Below are 19,362 nucleotides of genomic sequence, written 5' to 3' on the forward strand. Positions count from 1 at the left end.
ATAAGTATGTAGTGTAGCACCGGCAAAACCGTGCCCGGTTTAGAAGAACACCATCTTGTTCTACCCTATGTCCTCAATATCATTGTTTATATCTTGACGCAAACCATTGGTAGTAGAGGAGAGGAAGGAAACAGAAATATAGTACAAAGGATATCATTTACACCATAAATAAGGGTACTGGCTCGGGTTAGGAAGCATATAGGGCAGAAAACTAGAGCTTCAAGGATACGTTAGTTGCACCGCTCATATGGCAAGGAATATTAACTGGCAGCACATTTCTCATTTCCTTGTTGCACCTGAGAAAGGTACATTGGAAAATTACAAAGTGTGCAAATAAATTGGGGTTGGTGCTCAAACCATCTGAGACTTTGAAATGAGCAGGGGGCAGTGAACCAGCAAAGGAAAAGAAAACACAAAAGGCGACGCAATGCCTGGAAAAAAGAAAGTGTCCCAAGCCAACCCCAGACTGTGCAGAATCACTTCAGAGGGCCTCTCCATTTATGCAGTCTCGGCTCGGTTCATAGCGCGGCTGCGTCATCCTGCTGGCCATTGTCCTAGTGCTCATTCTTGGCGGGGCCCTGCTCCTCCTCGTCCTCCATGATATCAAGCTTCTGTCGGAGACGAACAAAACGCATGCGAGCGGCAGTTGCTTTGATGCCGAGCTGCTGGCAAACGATGGCAAAGTCGACCTGCGGATGACAAATCTCAAGTTAATCATATTTCATGAAATTAAGATAGTGCTGTAAGCTTACCTGGGCGTCAAGAGACTTGAGGCACGTCCAAAGAAAGAGGAGGTTCTTGTCGGAGTCAGACTTCGAAGGGCTTTTACCGGCAGAGGTTGAAGCCTTCGTGACCTTCTTCGGGGTTGCAACTTTGGGTCCCATTTTGGAGTGGGTAATAAATGACTGAGTACGATCTTCGCTTAGATATATCTGTAGAGGGATAATCAGGCGTGGAAACCAGAAGCATGAAAGTGTTTGCTGTGGAAGGAAATAAAGAGAGAGAGAGGGAGACGAGGATGAAAGTCTTTTTTATGTCTGAAGTGCTGAGCAAACAACGATGTTGAGGAATCTCATGTGAAGAACCCCAGGGAAGCTGGATGGGATCAGTTCAATCACCTCATGTGAGAAAGCTGTTCTCTGGGATAGTGGCTGGTCTCACCACATATTTTGTAGCATATCTACATCGCTATTTTTCTTATTCGACAAACACGACTCACTCAAAAGCAGACGGACATATACATAGTAAGCAAAATGCAAGCAGTCTCTGCTACTACACTTTTCGTAAGGCCATGTCGACTCAGTGATGGATCATTTAAATTATCTGATCTGCAAAAAAGCAAAAGCAAAAGCAAAAGCAACGCAAACGCAGAAACAAAAGCCAGAAAACATAACCAGCCATGTCAGTTCTCCACAGAACCCTATGATATGGGACCTCACTTCCTCCTTGTAAACGGACATTCAGCCCTCATCGGCCTGTTGGACTCATAGTTGAGCTGCCTCATCGTCCTCCAGCTCCTCCTTCACCTTGCGCTGCTCGTGGCTCTCGCTCTCAGGCTGACCATTGTCCTCAAGCTCAGTCTTAGCGGTGCCCTTCTGTACCTCATTGTCCATAGCTTCGATCTTGGATTTCAGACGCATGTAGCGCATACGGGCGGCATTGGTCTTGATGCCGAGGCCTTGAGCAACTGCCGGGAAGTCAAACTGTATGTGGACAACGTCAGATAATATTTCATCAGGAAACGATACACTTTTGCCCTTACCTGAACATCTGCAGCCTTGAGACAAGACCAAAGAAAGAGGAGGTCCTTGTCGATGTTGATGTCCTTGGGCTTTGTGGCCTTGCTGGGAGTGCCTTGGGCAGAAGAGGGCTTGGTAACCTTCTTGGGAGTGAGGGTTTTGGCCATTTTGGCGTTCGTGAGGGAACAGCGTAGAAAGTCCTGTAGGAAACTTTTGGAATGGGTAAAATGATGGGATGGAAGGGATAAAGCTGCTTGGCTTGGAAAGCTAAAATATGTTTGGTTGGGGGAAAAGGAAAGAGAAGTTCGATGAGGATGAGGCTGATGCTTTATAGCGCTGAGAAACGACGGCGAGGACTGTTGATACTATTACTACTCTCGCGAGAGTAGGAAGGATATGAATTATGAACAAGCTGTAAACTCCTGGTTTCTCACTATACAAAGCCCTCATGCAGTAACGCCCTCAATGATTACTTTGATCACACTCTCCTTTCCCTGCCGCACTAGTTCAAAAGCATCCTCAGCCTGTTCGAACTTGTATCGATTAGTGATAAGTCGCTTCACATCAATCTTGCCACTGGAAATGAGATCAACTGCTGTTGGGTAGCATCCGACTGTGTAGCGAATAGAGCCTCTGATGGTCAAATCGCGAATGCAGGCAGTGGTGATGGGGAAGACGACATTCTAACAGCAAAGTGAGCATTATCCCATAACCACAAGATGTAGCATCCAACTCACCTCTCGTCCCATTCCAGCTTGCACGTAGGTGCCCCCTTTCTTGGTAAGATGAACGCCTGTTTGGATACATGCCTCCGCTCCTGTGGCTTCAAGTACCACATCCGGCCCTTCGCCCAGATCGAACTTCTCCTTCATTATCCGTGCCAGCTCCTCGCTCCAAGCACAGCTGTCCTTCCCATCTGGCTTAGGGGGCGGCACAAATACATCGTCGGCACCAAATGTACGTGCAAAGTCCGCACGCGACTGGCTGATATCAACACCGATCACTTTTCGAGCTGAGTACGCCTTGCTCACTGCCTGACAGAGCAGACCGATAGGCCCACATCCAAATACGACGATCGTCTGATTCGGTCTCACGTTGCCTACTTTGGTGATCTGAACTGCTACTGCGACTGGCTCGACCAGTGCACCCTCTTCAAGGTCCATGTGGGATGCCAGCGGGTAGCAGAAGTCGGCCTGGGTGATGTAGTATTTGGAGAGGGTCCCATCATGGGGAGGAGTTGCTGCAAAGACTGTGTCCGGACACAGATTATACGAGCCGCTCCGACAATACTCACAGCTTGGCACTGTCAACCTAGGCACACGACAAGGTCGACACGATGCCACTTACTGTCTGCATGGCACGCCTGGTTCGATCGCGACTCGATCTCCGATTTTGAAGTTCTTGACTGCAGATCCGACCTCTACAACGGTGCCCGAGCTTTCATGCCCGAGAACAATCGGAGATTCAAGGACGAAGTCTGTATGTACCGAGTCAGTCTTTTCTTCGTCAATTTTTGCTGTACTTACCTCCAATTCGTCCTCGCTGCCAGTAGTGCACATCACTTCCACAGATTCCCGTCTGCGCAATCTGGACTCGTACGTCCCATGGATCTTTCAAAGTTGGAACTGGACGGTCTTCAAAGCCGACATCCTTGACAGCTCGAAGGACGAATGAGGGGTTTGTTTGCTGTAGGTTGTCCATAATCAGGTTGGGAATCAGGACTTGGAAATTGTTGAAGCATGAGACATCGCGGCGGCTTGCCTTTTACATTATTCTTCAGCTTGTGTACTTTGCAGATGTATTCCCCCGCCGTATGACACTTCACCCCACGCGGAGCACCCGCTCCGCTGACGGAGGATCCACCCCGCTCACAATGCCAAGTCTTTCTTGCACTCCAAAGTTATCTGCTTTCTCTACTGGTGGTTTGGCTTTGGAGTTCGGCACAAATTGTAAGCGTGGCAGAGTTAGACCCGGTCATCTCGACTGTGAATCAGTGAGAGTGACCCGAAATGCGATGAACAGTCCAAAATATGTACAGATCCCATGCTGGGCGCTTAGGTTGTAGTTTTGTATAGAACTTCATCTCTAGACGCAGGAAGTATCGGACCACGTGCTGTTTCGCAAGATCTAGCAGGCTTAAGCTTTAATTTCGCTGTAATCTTATTGCTCTATCGACAGGTGTACCCCCCATCAACTACAACATCACACCCCGTTGTGTATGTACTAGCATCACTTGCGAGATATAGATAGACGCCCTTCAGTTCCCGAGGATCCGCATCTCGCTTTAGAGGTGTGAGACTGTACCATTCCTCCTTCATCTCAAAAGGACAATCTCCACTCATCGCAGTGTCAACATAGCCAGGGCTCACGCAATTGACACGGGCAAAGCCAGCCCATTCCACAGCGAGCGACTTGGCCAAATGAATGACACCTGCTTTACAAGCATTGTAGCATGCCTATGGACAGTCAACACTCTTCTCCCAAAACCATCGAGTCGCTCACCTGTTGTTGTGGGACATTGGCTGCATGTCCTGACATGGAGGCTGTGAAAATCATATTCCCTGATCCTTGCTTTCGGAATATCGCACCAGCAGCTCGAGCACTGTAGTACGCGCCTGAAAAATCCACATCCACCACGCGCTGCCAGTCTTCCAACTTGTCATCTAAGCCGCCTGCTTTGGAGGGAACCCCTGCGTTGGCAATCATCACGTCGAGTCTACCAAAGTCACGCACCACTGCTTCGGTTGCGGCTTGGACCTGCAGGAATGCAATTAGGAAATTTTCTTCTTATTCTTTAGATTGACAAGACGTCGGCTAACCTCGTCAAAATTTTGCACAGAACACTTGTATGCCTTCGATTTTACTCCAAATTCGTCCGCGAGAGAAACAGCCAGCTGGTCGGCTTGAGGGGAGTTGTTATACCACAGAGCAATGTCGGCACCAGCCTCTGCCAAAGCCCGAGAAACCTGATATCCAATTCCACCAGAGCCGCCTGTGATGATTACAACTTTCCCGTGCATCTGGAACATTTTGAAAACGCTGTCCGGTAGCGCTGGGGCTGGGCGACGGATGCTCTGCTTGTGAACCATGTTGGACGTGACAGTGGGAGAGGGAAGGGCTGGTGTGGATGTTTCTTTTTGATCAAAATACCATTCCTCCCACCCAGTGATTCATATAGGTTCTCAGAAGACGACCCCGGTGTCCAGCCGCATTGTTGCTGTCCGGACATGGAGACATTCGTCCGTCGAATCCAACAGTGTCACTGTAATATTACTCGTGGAAGCTCCCATCGAGGTCCATCTCGGAATTCCAAGTTACGAGTGGTCCGATCTTCATGTCGGATCCCGTCCGGGACGGACACAGTCTCCGTCGACCGGACATGGCGATCCGCGCGGGGACAAAGAAAGACGGCAGAGCCCAAAGACAGGAGGAGGTGTCTTAACGTCATGCTGTAGCGAATGGACCGATTACCCCACGGGGAAGACATGCGATGCAGGTCAGACCTGCTCCACTCCCATCTAGGCCAGTTAGCTGATTCTGTCTATGCTGAGGCGCCATTGGCCTTCTATCCCTGCATGCCGAGGAGGTAGACCGGATATATGAGAGTCCTTGTCCCTCTGAATGCTCATCGGGTTTTGATTCCAATCTGCATCTTTGACCCGGTACCCATACTACCATGAAAAACCAAGATATCGTTGGTGAGGCACTGGCTTCAGTCCTGCCTCAATATGATCGTCCTTGGTTCAGAACACCGCACCTCTTAGAACTCAATCTCATTCTCATCATTCCCTTGCTGTCATCAGCTGTGGCTGGATATGATGGTAGGTAAAAATTCTCCATTACCTGAAGAATTGGGTAGCTCATCATGGATAGGATCCCTCATGAATGGCCTCCAATCTATTTCCGAATGGAAGCAGTATTTCGGTAACCCATCGGGTTCAATACTCGGTGTCGTCAATGCAGCGCAGTCTATTGGAAGTGTGATCTCGTTGCCCTTTGTTGGAATCTTGTCCGATCGTATTGGAAGACGCTTGACTCTGTTGTCGGGTGCCATCGTGATTGTCATTGCGTCAATTATTCAGGCTGCATCGGTGCAGTATGGAATGTTTGTATTTTCTCGTGTCTTGGTTGGCATTGGCTCCATGCTAGTCGTGCAGCCCTCTCCGATGCTCATTACAGAGCTGGCATACCCGACTCATCGAGGCAAGTATACCAGTGCTTTCTGGACTATGTACTATCTTGGTGCCATATTGGCTTCGTGGACAGCCTATGGTACCCAAAAGCATATGGCATCTTCAGACTGGAGCTGGAGGGTCCCCTCGATCATTCAAGCTGGATTTCCCATTGTCCAAATCTTACTCTGGTGGTTGGTCCCAGAGTCACCTCGGTGAGTTATATTTTAGGAGAGCCCGCATGAACAGTATGCTGACATATATAATTTAGCTGGCTAATTGCGAATGGAAAGAGAGAAGAGGCCGAGGAATTACTCGCTCGTTTTCACACAGCCGGAGATATATCGCATCCTTTGATCCAATTCGAGATGGCTGAGATCGTCCGCACCATTGAAATGGAAAGCCAGGCTGCGGAGACCAAATGGTCATCTCTAGTCAAGACTCCAGGTAATCGAAAGCGCACTTTCATTGCAGTTTGTGTGGGTGCCTTTGCGCAATGGAACGTGAGTGTTTTCTCGGTCGCACCAGTGTTGTCGTCGACTAATCTCATGCCATATAGGGTGTTGCGGTTGTATCTTACTACCTCACCCTCGTCCTCGACACTGTCGGGATCAAAGACTCAAATACTCAGACTCTCATCAACGGCCTATTGCAAATATTCAACTTTATTGCAGCGGGAAGTGGTGCCCTTCTTGTCGATCGACTTGGTCGTCGGACATTGTTCTTATGGTCGGCAGCAGGCATGCTCGTTTCGTTCGTGATCTGGACTGCATGCTCTGCCGTGTTTAATAGTACGCAAGCCAACGCGCTAGGCTCGACGGTGATCGCATTTGTGTTCATCTTCTACTTTCACTACGACATCGCTTATACACCACTTCTCCTCGGTTATCCGACCGAGATCTTCCCTTACTCCATTCGCAGCAAAGGGCTGACTGTGGAATTGCTGAGTGTCTATAGTTCACTTATTGTGTTAGCATTTGTGAACCCGATCGCACTTGATAATATCGGGTGGCATTACTATATCTTCTTCTGCTGCTTTGATGTTGTGGTGCTGGTTGTAACTTGGTTTGCCTTCCCGGAGACCAAAGGATACTCCCTTGAAGAGATCGCCGAGGTGTTTGATGGTCCCTCGCCTGTGACCAGTGGAGCTGTATTTGATAAAACAGTGAAGTTTGATGGGAAAGGAGAGCATATTGAGCATGCTGCCTAGTTAGTTTCTTTTGCTGGCGTATCGTGAGGACTTGTATACTTAATTTGTTACAATAGGATGGTAATCTCTTTGCTCTGCATGATTCCTCATTTGATAATTAGCATATGCCGTCTTTATCTATAGAAGTGGTCTTATACTTAAGTATAAGGTCAACTAAAAGCTATCATTGGCAGTGGTAAACTAACCCAAGCGTTTATTGGGAAGAGCCTGGCTACATAATTTCACTTCCTGCTCAAACCATCTGACTAGCCAAGCAGGCAAATCACAAGAAATCCGGTTTTCCGTGTTTGACGCGCAAGTCGGACATCGTCGCCCGCGCGGACAACAGCCTCCGGTCGGAGTTTGACCCGATGAGGGGGACACAACGTAAGGTTTCGGGCGTCAAGTTCAGGCGATTATCTTCATATATTTACATTTTATACATTTGAAACCCCTGAAGCACGCCAAAATGGTCCTTTCACAACCCCCAAATCAGCATGTCATGAAAGCGTTCGACCTCACGGGCAAGGTTGCCCTGATCACAGGTACGACATACGCCATTTGCACAAATATCTCTAATAATTTGCAGGCGGAGCTCGCGGAATCGGACTAGAAGTCTCGAAAGCATTGGCTGAAGCTGGAGCTAATGTAAAATGCCCTTTCCCTCTGTCGCCAGAACTCCAAGCTAACAGATGATCAAGGTCGCCCTGATCTATAACACTTCCAAGACCGCCGATGACATTGCAGCGAAGATTGCAAGCGCCAACAACGTACGCGCAGCAGCATATCAGGCTAATGTGGGCATTCAATCTGAGATTGAGGCCGCCGTGCAGCAGGTCGCGAAGGATTTTGGTAAACTCGATATCATGGTTGTGAACTCGGGTATTGTTTCGTCTATTGCCGCTGAAGACTACACTACCGATCAGTGGAGCGAAATTATGAAGGTCAATCTGGACGGTGCTTTCTATTCTGCTCAGGCGGCTGGACGCATTTTCAAGGCCCAGGGCTATGGGAATGTTATCTTCACAGCGTCGGTCAGTGCGACTTTGGTTAATGTGCCCCAGAAACAGGCTGCGGTAGGTGTTCCGATTATAGCTGGTTGATTTTGCTAACTATTGGCAGTACAATGCGTCAAAGGCAGGTGTTGTGCAGCTGGCCAAGTGCTTGTCCGTCGAGTGGGTTGACTACTGCCGAGTGAACTGTATCTCGCCTGGATTCATTGCTACCGACATTCTTGACATTCATCCTAAGGAATGGCAGGAGAAGTGGTTCAGCATGATCCCTGCTCAGAGAATGGCAGAATGTTACGAGTTAAAGGGGGTGAGTATTTACAAATCTCATTGAGAAATTTACTAACTGTCTTAAGGCTTATGTGTTCTGCGCCTCCGACGCTTCCAGCTATATGACTGGTGCCAACCTTGTTATTGATGGCGGATATACCTTGCCTTGAGGTACAATGTGGTCTTTAGCCAAAGTAAATAACAAATTAAAGCCTAATTACCTACAATAGATGTCATAAACGTGTATACAGTGCCACTGATGAAGTTTTGTACAGTACACGAAAGCCTCGCACTCCTTTTTCATCTCTTTCTGCCCATTTTCGAGTTCCTCGGGTTAATTATGTAGGTTGTATAAAGATGTGTGTGTGAAAGGCCTTATGGCCTATGACTGGTGCTCCATGTAATAGGTGCCCCTGGGGCTTTCATATATCCATTTCTCCATGGAGACAGGAGGCAGAAGCTTAAACACACTTTATACACAAAGTATACAGGTGTTCCTATAGACCAGATAAATCTACTCAAAGCCCGGCAGTTGATTCATAAAGTCCAAAATGGTAGATTCTTGCCTGCAGACTGTTAATACTGACTGGAATATATCTGTAGCAGAACACAAAGACTTACAGTGTGGAATCCGTGCCGTCCAATTGCGCCATTTCCAATGTTGGCCACATCAATGGGTACAGATTTGCGAGTTGCGTTTGCGGCGACTCTTCTGTTGGACCCCAACCATCAACAGAAGGATCAAAGTATGACCCACACAGAGACCGAATAACTCCCAGACAACGAGAAGCTGTGGGATTAAGCCGTGTCATTGATTCAAGCACATGCATCGCCTGGGTTATTTGATCGCGCCAGCCTGTTGCAAGCGCACATTGTGGGTCGTTGCGTAGACAGATGACTGGGATTAGAACTGCCTGGAACAGAAAATACAGTGCGTACCAGCAGGCCATCATGCTTTTCTGCTCCTGTGCCCAGAATGATGAGATAAGTTGTACTGACTCCCGCGCTGCATCTAAGCAGCGCTGGATTGCAATTTCCACTTGCATGCCATTCTCTTGAACAGTAGATGCTCCTCGTTCTGTGCGAACCATCAGGCGCCCTACTAGAAACGGGCGGTACATTAGAATACGGAAGTTCCGATATCGCCAACATACAATGGAGTGACAGAGTCGGAACTTTGGTGTTTGGACAACGTTCTCTTGGAAGAATGGCGGAATTCTAGCGAGCCAGTGTCCAATCAGTCGGTCATCCAACTCGATAAGCTCATTTGCTGATGGAAATGGCGATGATATGATCCTGGAGTAGATCTGACTCGAGGCCATATGGAACGTTGCCTGTGCTCGTAGATGGGTGTAAACAGTAGTTTCGTTGGCTGGCTGTGGTATTTGCTTCGTTCCAGACGTGACGTCCTGGGTACGAAAGTCAGAGACACCAGCATCAGTCATATGGAGGAGTAACTCACACTGTCATGTACGTTCAAAGGAAGTTCAACATCAATTCCATCGTCGGGGAAATCAAGAGGTCGGGAGAAGGTGATGATGGCGCCAACGTCGAATATATACAGGCAATACCACACCCGCCGCCTCATTTCAATGGTAAGCAGATTGGTCTCCCAGGTCGGAAATTCTTTATGCAGACCAATTCCCATTGCAATGCGACGTGCTAGTCCCATATAGTTATAGCCAGAGTTTGGCTTATTTCTCTTCTGCATATAATTTGAGATGAGAGTCAAGGCTTGTACAAGTAGCAGGTTTCCCGTCTCCAGCATATCGATAGAAAGTCGTGCCTTGGCAGCTTCAAATAGACCAAGGTCTACATCAGTAGGTTGGGTTGACGCAGTGAATGCACCCACTGCGGCCAAAACAAACAGTAGGACCTGCCAGGCATTACCTGTGGGTCGAGGAATGACTTCCATGAACTGGGCCCGGAATTTAGCCTCGTGTACTATAGGATAGGATTGGTGGTACAATGAAAAGTATGCATCCACAAAGGGTTCTAGTTGGGAGAGAGATGTCAGGGAGAACGGAATGCTACAAGGCTGCCGGCTTGATCCTTCAGGGTACGGCCTTGAATTATAGTCTTCGCTGTTCGATTGGGTGTCTGTTATCCGCAGTAATGCGGCTCCAGATGCGACGCCTACCTCGATGTTAGAAAAGTAGCTCATAAACTTGTTCCGGGCCATACCTAGATAGCCGCTTTCATTTGAACTACTTGTCAGACTAGCCATACCGTCGACAAACCTATCGCCTGTGGCCTTTCCCGTCCGTTCATCCCATTCAAAGTTACTGGATGACGGGGGAGATTCCAAGGTTAAGCCTGATGGCCCGAGGGGGCGAGGCTCGGAGGGCCCTAGTGGCTGCCTTTCTGGTGCTCGCCCTGAAGGGCCCGTGAAAGGCAGTATGGGCGCATTTGGAGGCCTGCTTGGAGTGTAGTTTTGAGATGCGATATTGGGAGTAGTGACCGCGGCAGACCCAGTCCGACCGCTAGATACTAGCCCGGCATTCCGAAAATGCTGTGCATCAGAGTCTCTCGGGGAATGCAGCACTGCTCTTTCAGGTCCTCCTGACTCTGATGCGAGAGCATGATCCAAGTTTTGCTCATCCGGAACAAATCGCTGCAGCAATGCTTTTGTTCGGGCCAGCTCGCTTTCCACCTCGCTCAGGTAGCGTCGAGTCAGAGGCGTTTTGGTTTGCCTTTCATAGACACATCTCCGACCAAATTTGTGACATAGGACACACACTGGGACAATTCGGTCACACTGCAAGTCGGTCAGCTTCTGTAGGGAGAGCTTCCAGTTCTTGGCGGCTTACCTTGGACTTCCTCCGGCGGCATTCCTTGCATGCTTGCTCTGCTATGGGGCGCTGGCGGCTTTGTACATCAGCCCTTGGGCTCTGTGTGGGCGATTCAGTAGCAGACATGAGAGCTTGCAAACACTCTGTACATCGTACAAGTACATCATACAGTGCGTCTCGAGGTTGCGGGGAGCTGAGTGGATACGGAGAAGGTCCGATGGAACGGACACCTCAATTTGAAGGCATAAACTATCGTAAGTATCCATTTTACAAGCATTCCTCTTCGATTTCAGTCAATTTATATGGATTTGCGCGTGAAACAGCTCGTCCTATACAGCTAGAGAGGCGGTCGAATAAAGAGAGTCTAATTAATTGACGCGTTTTTGGGTAGGGTGGCGGCTCGGTAGTGAAATACCTTATAACTTAGCTATTTCGGATTCTTGTGGTCAAATGTTATAAAGTGAGGATTCAGAATAGAAGTTTTAATACGAATGCCTAACTCGAATGCGATCAGGCTTTGTAGATTATATATAGTGAAGAATAGTCTCGAACTGCCATCCCGGACATCCGGCGTGTGAGCAATCAAAAATGCATCCCTGGATATGGCTTTTTATCCCTTCCCCCAAAAGCCAGAGCAAAATTGAGAGAGGGGAGAACGCTGCCTGGTTTTCAATCCGCAACGACCTTACTCGTATTTGCTTATACTAGGAGGAAGGTCCTCAATGTGAGTTCCCCAGTCACTCTCCTTGGGCCCAAGCTCGAGCTCAAGGACACCACCCTCAGCAAAAAAGTCATGAGTGAGCCAGTTGTTGGTCCACGGCTTGTCATTCCACTTAGCACTTTGGATGTAAATGGACTTATAACTGGGGTCAAAGTTGACGTTGCGGATAGTAGCAACCTTGTTGGTGACAGGATTGCGAATGCTGACTTCCTTGAAATACGGCGGAGTAATCAGGTAAACATCCTGACCGGGGACTGGCCACAGACCCATCATGCTCAGCACCACGAATGAACCCATTGCACCACTGTCGTCGTTGCCAGCGATTCCGGCCACGGTCGCGTTGAATTGAGACGGAATGTAGGAGTGACTCTGGTACGCAGAGAGACCGGGTCGTCCAGCGTAGTGGTATTGATAGACAGGCAAAAATGCCTGTTCGTCACCTATGTAGAGCAATCCGGAGTCGTGGAGATAACGCAGGCGAGATGTGAAGGACTCGGCACCACCGAGGGTCTTTATTAGAGAGCCCATGTCGTGCGGTGCATAGAAAGTGTACATCCACGCACTGCCTTCATATGTCTCGTGGCCATCGGGGTTAAGATAACAAGACGTGAAGTTCAACAAAGGACTGCAGAATATCGGATCTTGGTAAGCCCATGTCCCGTTCGGATACCGAGGCTGGAGGAAACCGGTGAAGCCCGTGTCCACGCCCTTGATGCTTGACTTTTGATCGTGCTTGAATACGTGAATCCAGTTTCCGGCTCGCATCGTGTATTTCTCATAATCAGCATGGTGACCCATACCCTTCGCCATCTCAGCAATACAAAAGTCGTTGTACGCATATTCCACTGTCCGCGAGATACTGCGAGTGTGCGTGCCCCGGCCATATGGATCAATATCCTGGAATGGAATATAGCCGAGGTGCTTCCAGCTGTGAAGACCACCACGCCCTTCGACGTCCCAGTTCGCAGGCTCCACCTCCGCATCCTTGACCACAGCCTGGTAGGCAGTATCCCAGTCGATGCCTTCGACCTTTTTCAAATACGCATCTGCCACCAACACATCTGCGTTGGACCCACCCTGTGTAAAGCCCTTGCAAAGGGACATGCGACAGTCGGGCAGATAGCCCTCGTGTCGATATATGTCAATCAAGCTGCGCATCATTAGAGATTGCGATAGCGGGTCAACCAGCGTCAGGAGTGGGTGAATGCTGCGGAACGAGTCCCAAATACTAAGCGATTATCTTGTGAGCATTCTGTTCATGCGCCTGCAATCAGATCGTCTTACCAGTAGTAGCTGTCATAGTATGGCTCGTCACTCTTCCACAGGGGGTTCTCTCCTGTGTAGTCTTGAGGGCTAATCAATGAGCGGTATGCTCCGCTCCAAAAGACTTCTTGCAGCTCAGATGAAACTCCTTGGGCATCTATGGAAATGACCCCTAGCTTCTTCCGCCAAGCAGCCTCGGCTGCGGAGACAGTGCCCTCAAAGTCGAATTCAGGTTGCTCTCGCTCTGCGTTGGAGCATGCCTGGTCGGCACTTATGAAGCTGACACCCACTCGGGCAAGAATGGTGTCGTCTTTGGGGCTGCGAAATCTGGCAAATGTGCCAGCGGACACTGTCGAAGATGAGTTGGCCCCGAGCGACAAACTCGGTTTGCTGAAGTTGACTCCATTACTAGACCAGGATCCTGTGTCACGAAGCTCCGCTCCCTTGAAATCAACGCAGAAATAGGAGTTATAACTGCCAATTCCAAAGCTTGGGCTGAAAGTACCACTTCCAGAAAGCCGACCAGTTGAGCGGTCGACGTGAGCAGTTCCATTTCTTCGTGACTGAGGTAAATCCATCAAATCAACAAGAATAACCGGGCTGAGCGGCTGGCTGGAAGTATTGTTGAACTTGAACCGGTACAAGGCAGATCGATTTGTTGTTGTCATCTCTGCGTAAACACCGTTGGCCAATGAAATACCAAAATAGCCAGGGCGAGCCTCAGGGGATTCCCTGTTCCAGGCCACCGCTCGATCCGCCTGCTGCCATTTGCACTGACGGATATCATCGCCGGGACAATTCGGTTGCGGAAAGATCGGGAAATTGCCCATCGATGGAGACTAATAGGGCGGATTAATAAATAAAGACAAAATCTACACATTTTCAGATAAAAACTTACGCCGCCGGTTCCAGAGTCGTGCATGTGCGAAAATCCGGTGACAACCTTGGTATCATAAGCGAAGCCAGCCTGGTTCTCACCCGACGTGTCTGCAACGGCCTTAGCCATGCCTAGGATTGTTAGTCTTGCGACAGAAGTTTCAATGTATTGTGGAAAAAACATACCAAATGGCAACGTCGCACCTGCAAATACATGGCCTAAGAAACGGTGTTAGGCTTATTTCCCGAGCAAAAGAGCTGTGTAGTTCTAAAACGAACCTCCATTGGCAGTTCCGATCAAAGGATCGACATATTTTAACATGTCAAAGTCATCGGTCGCAGCTAGAGCACAAGAGGCATAAAGAGCTGTCGTGAATGCACCAAGAACCCCCATACGGAGGGGATGTTCTGATGGCATGATCAACTCAAAACTATCCACAACCTTGATTCACCGACAGCTTTGAAATCCAGTATTCAAGAAGACGCGCTGGGAATTTAAGCTACTTATTTACCGATCGGTAATGAGTCGCGGGGGAAGCATTCCCCGATCGGCATGCGGCCTGCCTTTCGAGGAGCTCAAGGAAAGCGCCATCCAGTCACATCGGGGGCTAAATGAGAATTCTTCACTTCCAACCGAGTCACGTAGCATCGGTCGTGGCCAAAGCTGTGGTGTCACATCTGCACTGCCCTGCAAATACACCTTGTAACGCTTATTTGCTTTCCACCACATGGAAAGGGGCCACGGAGCGGAAAGAACCGCAAAGATGTGCAAGAAAGATGCCTAAACAGACTACCAATATAGTATTAAATGACTCGGGTCCCTGGCCGACTGTCGATCGTTGAGATCAGGGCGCGGGGGCGAGTCAATTACCCCGAGCTGCGGGGAACGTGATGTCCAGGGGGAATCCGTGAGTTCCGAGCGCTGGCCCAGTGATGGGATTGAAGCCGACTGATTCTCTTCAAGGTTCAATGTAACCCTTTCTGCGCTGCTCCGAACTGGACGTGGGACGGTGTATGAGGGGGGACAGTAGCAGTTTGCGATCGGCCGGTCGGAGTGTCGGCTAAATGTCGGAGGCCCATTTCTTCCATATATTTGGATTTTGATGGTTTGTTGTGAAATTGAAACTGTTCAAAGAAGATCCATGGTTAAGAGAGTAGATTCACGCTGCTCAAGGCTTTCTCGGTTGCAGCTTTTCATCAATCGCAGTTTCAGGTCTTCGTTTTGATAATCCTCTTGCCATCGTATGGTCGACATATCAAGTCATTTGAGAAGGACCATCTAGCGAACCATCAAATCAGGTCAAGGGCAATGCCATCCCATGATTTCCCTCTCGTTTCTGTTGGTGGTCTCGGGATGCTGTGTGAGAATGTCGAAGGGCTTGCAAGTGCAGGTTCTCGTGGCGCAAGACTGGAATTGAGATATGCTCTGATCTTTGTGTTCTCGGCCTGTAATCTCAGATGGTCCTCTCTGAGATTCACCTGATCCTGGAGCAGCGATCGATATGATTCGATCTCTTTCATCATTAATCCCAGTTGGTTCTTGAATTGCAGTTGGGCAAACTGGTCAGTCTGAGCCCCTGGGCGATTAAGATATTCCAGAACCTGGGGATACATTTCTGCAACAGGGGGCAGCTTGTCCGGTGCAAGACCAGAATCGTAGTCATCGATCCGGTTCAAGCCGGGAGGTGCCATTCGAGAAAAGCTGAAGGTAGGTCGAGAGGGCGCCGGCGAGCCTTCAGCTCTAATTGAGGTGGATCCGAACGGTGAATCTTGCGTCTGTGGTGAGTGGACACCCGAATTGGTGCCAAGAGGGCTACCTGAAGCCGAAGGCGGCAAGGGAAACTGAGGTGGTGCATGATCCCAAGCCCTCTCCCGGCAGGATGGGCAATAAAATGCATTGGCGGAGCGTACAACATCTGCAAGACATGCTGTATGATAGGATCTGCAGCATGTCTGACATCCGATAAGACTATCAGGAAGACGGCACTCCGAACAAACTATATTGTGAGGCCGTCCAGCACCTGAAAGAAGTTAGCAATAGCAGGATAATCTCGGGATTATGGTAACATACCAATCCATTCTTGATAGACGCGGCCTTGTTCTGGTCTCGATAAAACAGGCTGTGTGGAAGATATCGAGCTCCATCGTATCTGGAAGTTAGCCGGAGCTTCATCTTCAACGGATCGAACCACTGGCGAGGACATATCCCCTTGACTCAGAGATTGAGGCGTCCGTAACATGACTAGCAGTAGATGAAGGAGTGAATGACGACATGAAGATGTACAGAAAACGGCCATAATATTCTGCCGGGCGGTGAGAACGATCCCGAGTCTCGGTCGAAAAAATGCCGCGAGAAGACGTCACCGCCTTTGGATCTTGATATCAACTCTTATCTTAGTCAAGTTGGTTGTTTGCTCTGGGATGAGTTTCGATATGTGAATGCGAATGACGTTGCTGTGCTATTACAAAAGGGCACATTCCAATGACCACAATACTTGAGCACTCATATTGCGATACTATCACGTAACTCAACAATGCCTGGGGTACCCTCCAACAAGGCTTGTGAGCGTTGCAAGAAGAGACATATAAAGGTCAGTCCAAGAGTGTTTCATGGTTTTACAGTGAATGGGTGAATGGCCTCTAACTACTCACAGTGTGATGAGACTCGCCCTCACTGTCAGCGGTGCACCACTGCTGGAGTAGAGTGCCCGGGATATGTTCAAACCCGCAAATTTATTGATCAAGGAGCAACTGTAAGGCGTCGCTATGCTCCATACCAAGAGGCTCATCCCAAATCGAGCTCCGGGGGTCAGTCCTACAAAGTATGTGAAAGGCCACCTCTCCCCTCTCCTTTGATGTGAGTCCTTATCTTTCGTCATAGGCGCCCGCAGAGCATAATTTGGACTCGACGCAGCAAAGTCATTCACAAACAAGTAATGAACAAATCCCACTTAACCATCCACAAGAACATGATGGCCCTTCCCTTCACCATCAAATGGGAGAGACGAGCCTGGACTCGAGCGATGGCCCAATGAACATAGAGATGACTGGTCCTTCTAGCCGATCAGGAAATCTCCCAGGAACCACTCAGCAGGAAGCCATCAATGTATCAGGAAACCCGACTGTTCCTGTTCCTGCTAACTCTTTTGGGACTGAACAAAACACTGGATCTGCAAAAACAATCCACAGCCCAATTTCACCAACGTCTGGCACGAGGGGGCTGTCATCTTTTGAGATGGCTTACCTCGGACTATCCAATGACATGCCAGATGCTCAAAGGGGGATACCCTCCCAAACCTCATCACATCGAAGTGAGAAAGAGGATTTCCAGGATATCTTCTCGGAACTCATGACCGGAACAGAACATGAGATCGCTTTTCTCACCCGTCATTACTCTGAAGTGCTGGGTCCCTGGTATGTATATATATTTCCCTCTTATTTCACACAGCATCCTGATTTACAGTTAGGTTGGACTTGACGGATGCTCAAAAATGGTTCACAGTCTATGTTCCCATACGTGCCATCAACAATCTATCCGTCAAATACGCTATTTCTGCATTATCCGCCAAGCATCTAGGTCGTGTCAAGGGCATCAAATCTCCCACCGGAGGAATGTATACAAGCCCTGCCACAACTGAAGTCTATCCAAATGGCACGCAGGTCGATTGGTATCTAAAAGCTGCCAATTATTACTACCTTGCAGCATCTGATCTGAATAATATCACTTCGGATGGCTACACCGCCGTATCCAGCTCTGCTGTCTTGGAATCACCGTTTGAGATCGTTGGTCGGTGGTTGAACTCGCGTCAGACTCAGACAAATTTAAAACCTGCCAGTGATGATCCAAATGATGTGCAATTTGTTCGAAAAACAGAAGAGCTGTTGGCTACTGCCATGCTTCTGACCATGTATCGGCTTCTGGATGCGAATGGAGATGATTGGCATACGTAAGTTCACCCGGCAGCTTGTTACTTTTCTTATACTCACACCAGAGATAGACAACTTTCGGGAATTCGCCCTATGTTCCAATCTCTTCTCAATGTTCATTCAAAAGCATCTGCTTCTTTCTCCCATGGAATCCGGGCTGCATTCTGGAACTTCGCTCGTCAGGACTACCTCGGTTCTTACTTTACCCGATCACCTACACACTTCAATCCAGAGGACCATTCCCTCTGGTGTACTGCCGGGATTTCGATTAATGAGAAAAACGAACTTAACGTTGTCCCGAGCGGATCAACCTCTTTCACACAGGAAGACCAGGCAACGAACGGCTTGATCTGGCTTGTGTCAAAAGTAATCAACTTCCTAGCCAAATCGAAGGAGTCCCAAATCGCACAATGGACAGGCTCCCCACCAGCAAACTCACCTGAAGCTCAAGGCACATCAAGCAGCAGCCAATCATCATATCCCGATACAAGCACCTGGCTCAAGCTTTCTTTCGAATTTCAAACGTGGTTTGATGGCGTCCCTGAGACGTTCCGTCCCTCCGTGAGAATCGAGCACCCGAAGGATCTATCAAGACCCGAAGGGAGCCAGCTTCCATTCCCTGAGATTTTCCACGGCTTAACCACTTGTGCTGCCGCTATGCAGCATTATCACTTCGGGCGGATCGCGCTGCTTCTTAATCGACCACCAGATATAATGAGTGCACCATCTACGGCTTTTGATCGCTTACAGGGGTATCGAGAGGTTACAAAGGAAGTGGAGTTCCGCTCTCGTGAAGTTTGTGGTCTTGCCTTGGGCCGCCCACACGGTGGGGTGCGGATATTCATGATACCGATTCTCTACGCCGTTGGACAGTGCCTAGAGAGCCCTGAAGAACATCAGATTATTATTGATTTACTACGAGGCGTGGAGGCTGACCTGGGTTGGGCTACTGAGTATGCCGTTCAGAAACTTCAGGCCTCTTGGAATCAATAAATTGATCAGATAATGGGCCTCATCGAGTACATCTATACAGACAATGGATCGGATTTCACTGCCGAACACATTATAATGTTTTTAGGCTATTAATGCCCTCCTGGTGGTTTGAGGAACAATGACGGGCTGAGGCAAAATCAGTGGTGGCAACCACAAAAGACCTGGATCATTGCTTTGAATACGCCTTGATTCTCTCGTCACATAGTGAGCCTCATGAAGTTATCGTGGTCCATCGGAAATCAGCCCCGAGGAAGTGTGTGCCTTGGCTGTGCATGATGATGGCATACTGCCACCACGCAACCAAGGATGCTTGTGATAGCACATCTCCCGAAGAGAAACTTCACATTAATACAAATGGATTCATTGTTCTATAAAACAAGGAAATACGGTTCTATTGGGTTATAAAAATC

General features: G+C 48.8%; 9 protein-coding genes across 9 annotated transcripts; 3 read left to right on the forward strand and 6 right to left on the reverse strand.

Moving 5' to 3' along the window:
* Positions 1–554: 554 nt before the first annotated feature.
* Positions 555–884, reverse strand: PENARI_c021G00234 (uncharacterized protein; the record flags this gene model as incomplete). Its single annotated transcript, XM_022635139.1, has 2 exons — positions 555–689; positions 753–884. 2 exons carry the CDS (start codon positions 882–884, stop codon positions 555–557), a joined length of 267 nt encoding a protein of 88 aa, XP_022484862.1.
* Positions 885–1,484: 600 nt separating this feature from the next.
* On the reverse strand, positions 1,485–1,906 carry PENARI_c021G07607 (uncharacterized protein; the record flags this gene model as incomplete). Its single annotated transcript, XM_022635231.1, has 2 exons — positions 1,485–1,703; positions 1,763–1,906. 2 exons carry the CDS (start codon positions 1,904–1,906, stop codon positions 1,485–1,487), a joined length of 363 nt encoding a protein of 120 aa, XP_022484873.1.
* Positions 1,907–2,185: 279 nt separating this feature from the next.
* On the reverse strand, positions 2,186–4,828 carry PENARI_c021G05363 (uncharacterized protein; the record flags this gene model as incomplete). Its single annotated transcript, XM_022635203.1, has 9 exons — positions 2,186–2,422; positions 2,477–3,017; positions 3,087–3,216; positions 3,266–3,500; positions 3,612–3,667; positions 3,744–3,866; positions 3,964–4,195; positions 4,242–4,496; positions 4,559–4,828. The coding sequence occupies 9 exons, from the start codon at positions 4,826–4,828 to the stop codon at positions 2,186–2,188; spliced, it is 2,079 nt and encodes a 692-aa protein (XP_022485006.1).
* A 587-nt stretch (positions 4,829–5,415) lies between these two features.
* Positions 5,416–7,121, forward strand: PENARI_c021G08833 (uncharacterized protein; the record flags this gene model as incomplete). Its single annotated transcript, XM_022635241.1, has 4 exons — positions 5,416–5,560; positions 5,613–6,126; positions 6,183–6,414; positions 6,471–7,121. The coding sequence occupies 4 exons, from the start codon at positions 5,416–5,418 to the stop codon at positions 7,119–7,121; spliced, it is 1,542 nt and encodes a 513-aa protein (XP_022484956.1).
* A 448-nt stretch (positions 7,122–7,569) lies between these two features.
* On the forward strand, positions 7,570–8,550 carry PENARI_c021G12239 (SDR family oxidoreductase; the record flags this gene model as incomplete). Its single annotated transcript, XM_022635292.1, has 5 exons — positions 7,570–7,645; positions 7,690–7,748; positions 7,802–8,176; positions 8,223–8,420; positions 8,467–8,550. The coding sequence occupies 5 exons, from the start codon at positions 7,570–7,572 to the stop codon at positions 8,548–8,550; spliced, it is 792 nt and encodes a 263-aa protein (XP_022484846.1).
* A 344-nt stretch (positions 8,551–8,894) lies between these two features.
* On the reverse strand, positions 8,895–11,298 carry PENARI_c021G09069 (uncharacterized protein; the record flags this gene model as incomplete). The annotated part of the gene is made up of 5 exons (XM_022635245.1): positions 8,895–8,946; positions 9,002–9,482; positions 9,546–9,789; positions 9,843–11,138; positions 11,191–11,298. The coding sequence occupies 5 exons, from the start codon at positions 11,296–11,298 to the stop codon at positions 8,895–8,897; spliced, it is 2,181 nt and encodes a 726-aa protein (XP_022484925.1).
* A 559-nt stretch (positions 11,299–11,857) lies between these two features.
* PENARI_c021G10676 (glycoside hydrolase family 92 protein) lies at positions 11,858–14,450 on the reverse strand (the record flags this gene model as incomplete). Its single annotated transcript, XM_022635270.1, has 5 exons — positions 11,858–13,121; positions 13,178–13,995; positions 14,055–14,164; positions 14,219–14,251; positions 14,312–14,450. The coding sequence occupies 5 exons, from the start codon at positions 14,448–14,450 to the stop codon at positions 11,858–11,860; spliced, it is 2,364 nt and encodes a 787-aa protein (XP_022484983.1).
* An 872-nt stretch (positions 14,451–15,322) lies between these two features.
* On the reverse strand, positions 15,323–16,111 carry PENARI_c021G05278 (PHD finger protein; the record flags this gene model as incomplete). Its single annotated transcript, XM_022635201.1, has 3 exons — positions 15,323–15,960; positions 16,031–16,053; positions 16,104–16,111. 3 exons carry the CDS (start codon positions 16,109–16,111, stop codon positions 15,323–15,325), a joined length of 669 nt encoding a protein of 222 aa, XP_022484897.1.
* A 455-nt stretch (positions 16,112–16,566) lies between these two features.
* PENARI_c021G04051 (Zn(II)2Cys6 transcription factor domain-containing protein) lies at positions 16,567–18,952 on the forward strand (the record flags this gene model as incomplete). The annotated part of the gene is made up of 5 exons (XM_022635184.1): positions 16,567–16,623; positions 16,687–16,854; positions 16,914–17,446; positions 17,500–17,979; positions 18,031–18,952. 5 exons carry the CDS (start codon positions 16,567–16,569, stop codon positions 18,950–18,952), a joined length of 2,160 nt encoding a protein of 719 aa, XP_022484982.1.
* Between the last annotated feature and the right edge of the window lie 410 nt (positions 18,953–19,362).

Source organism: Penicillium arizonense, assembly GCF_001773325.1.
Source record: "Penicillium arizonense strain CBS 141311 chromosome Unknown PENARI_contig021, whole genome shotgun sequence".
In the NCBI taxonomy this organism is placed as follows: domain Eukaryota; kingdom Fungi; phylum Ascomycota; class Eurotiomycetes; order Eurotiales; family Aspergillaceae; genus Penicillium; species Penicillium arizonense.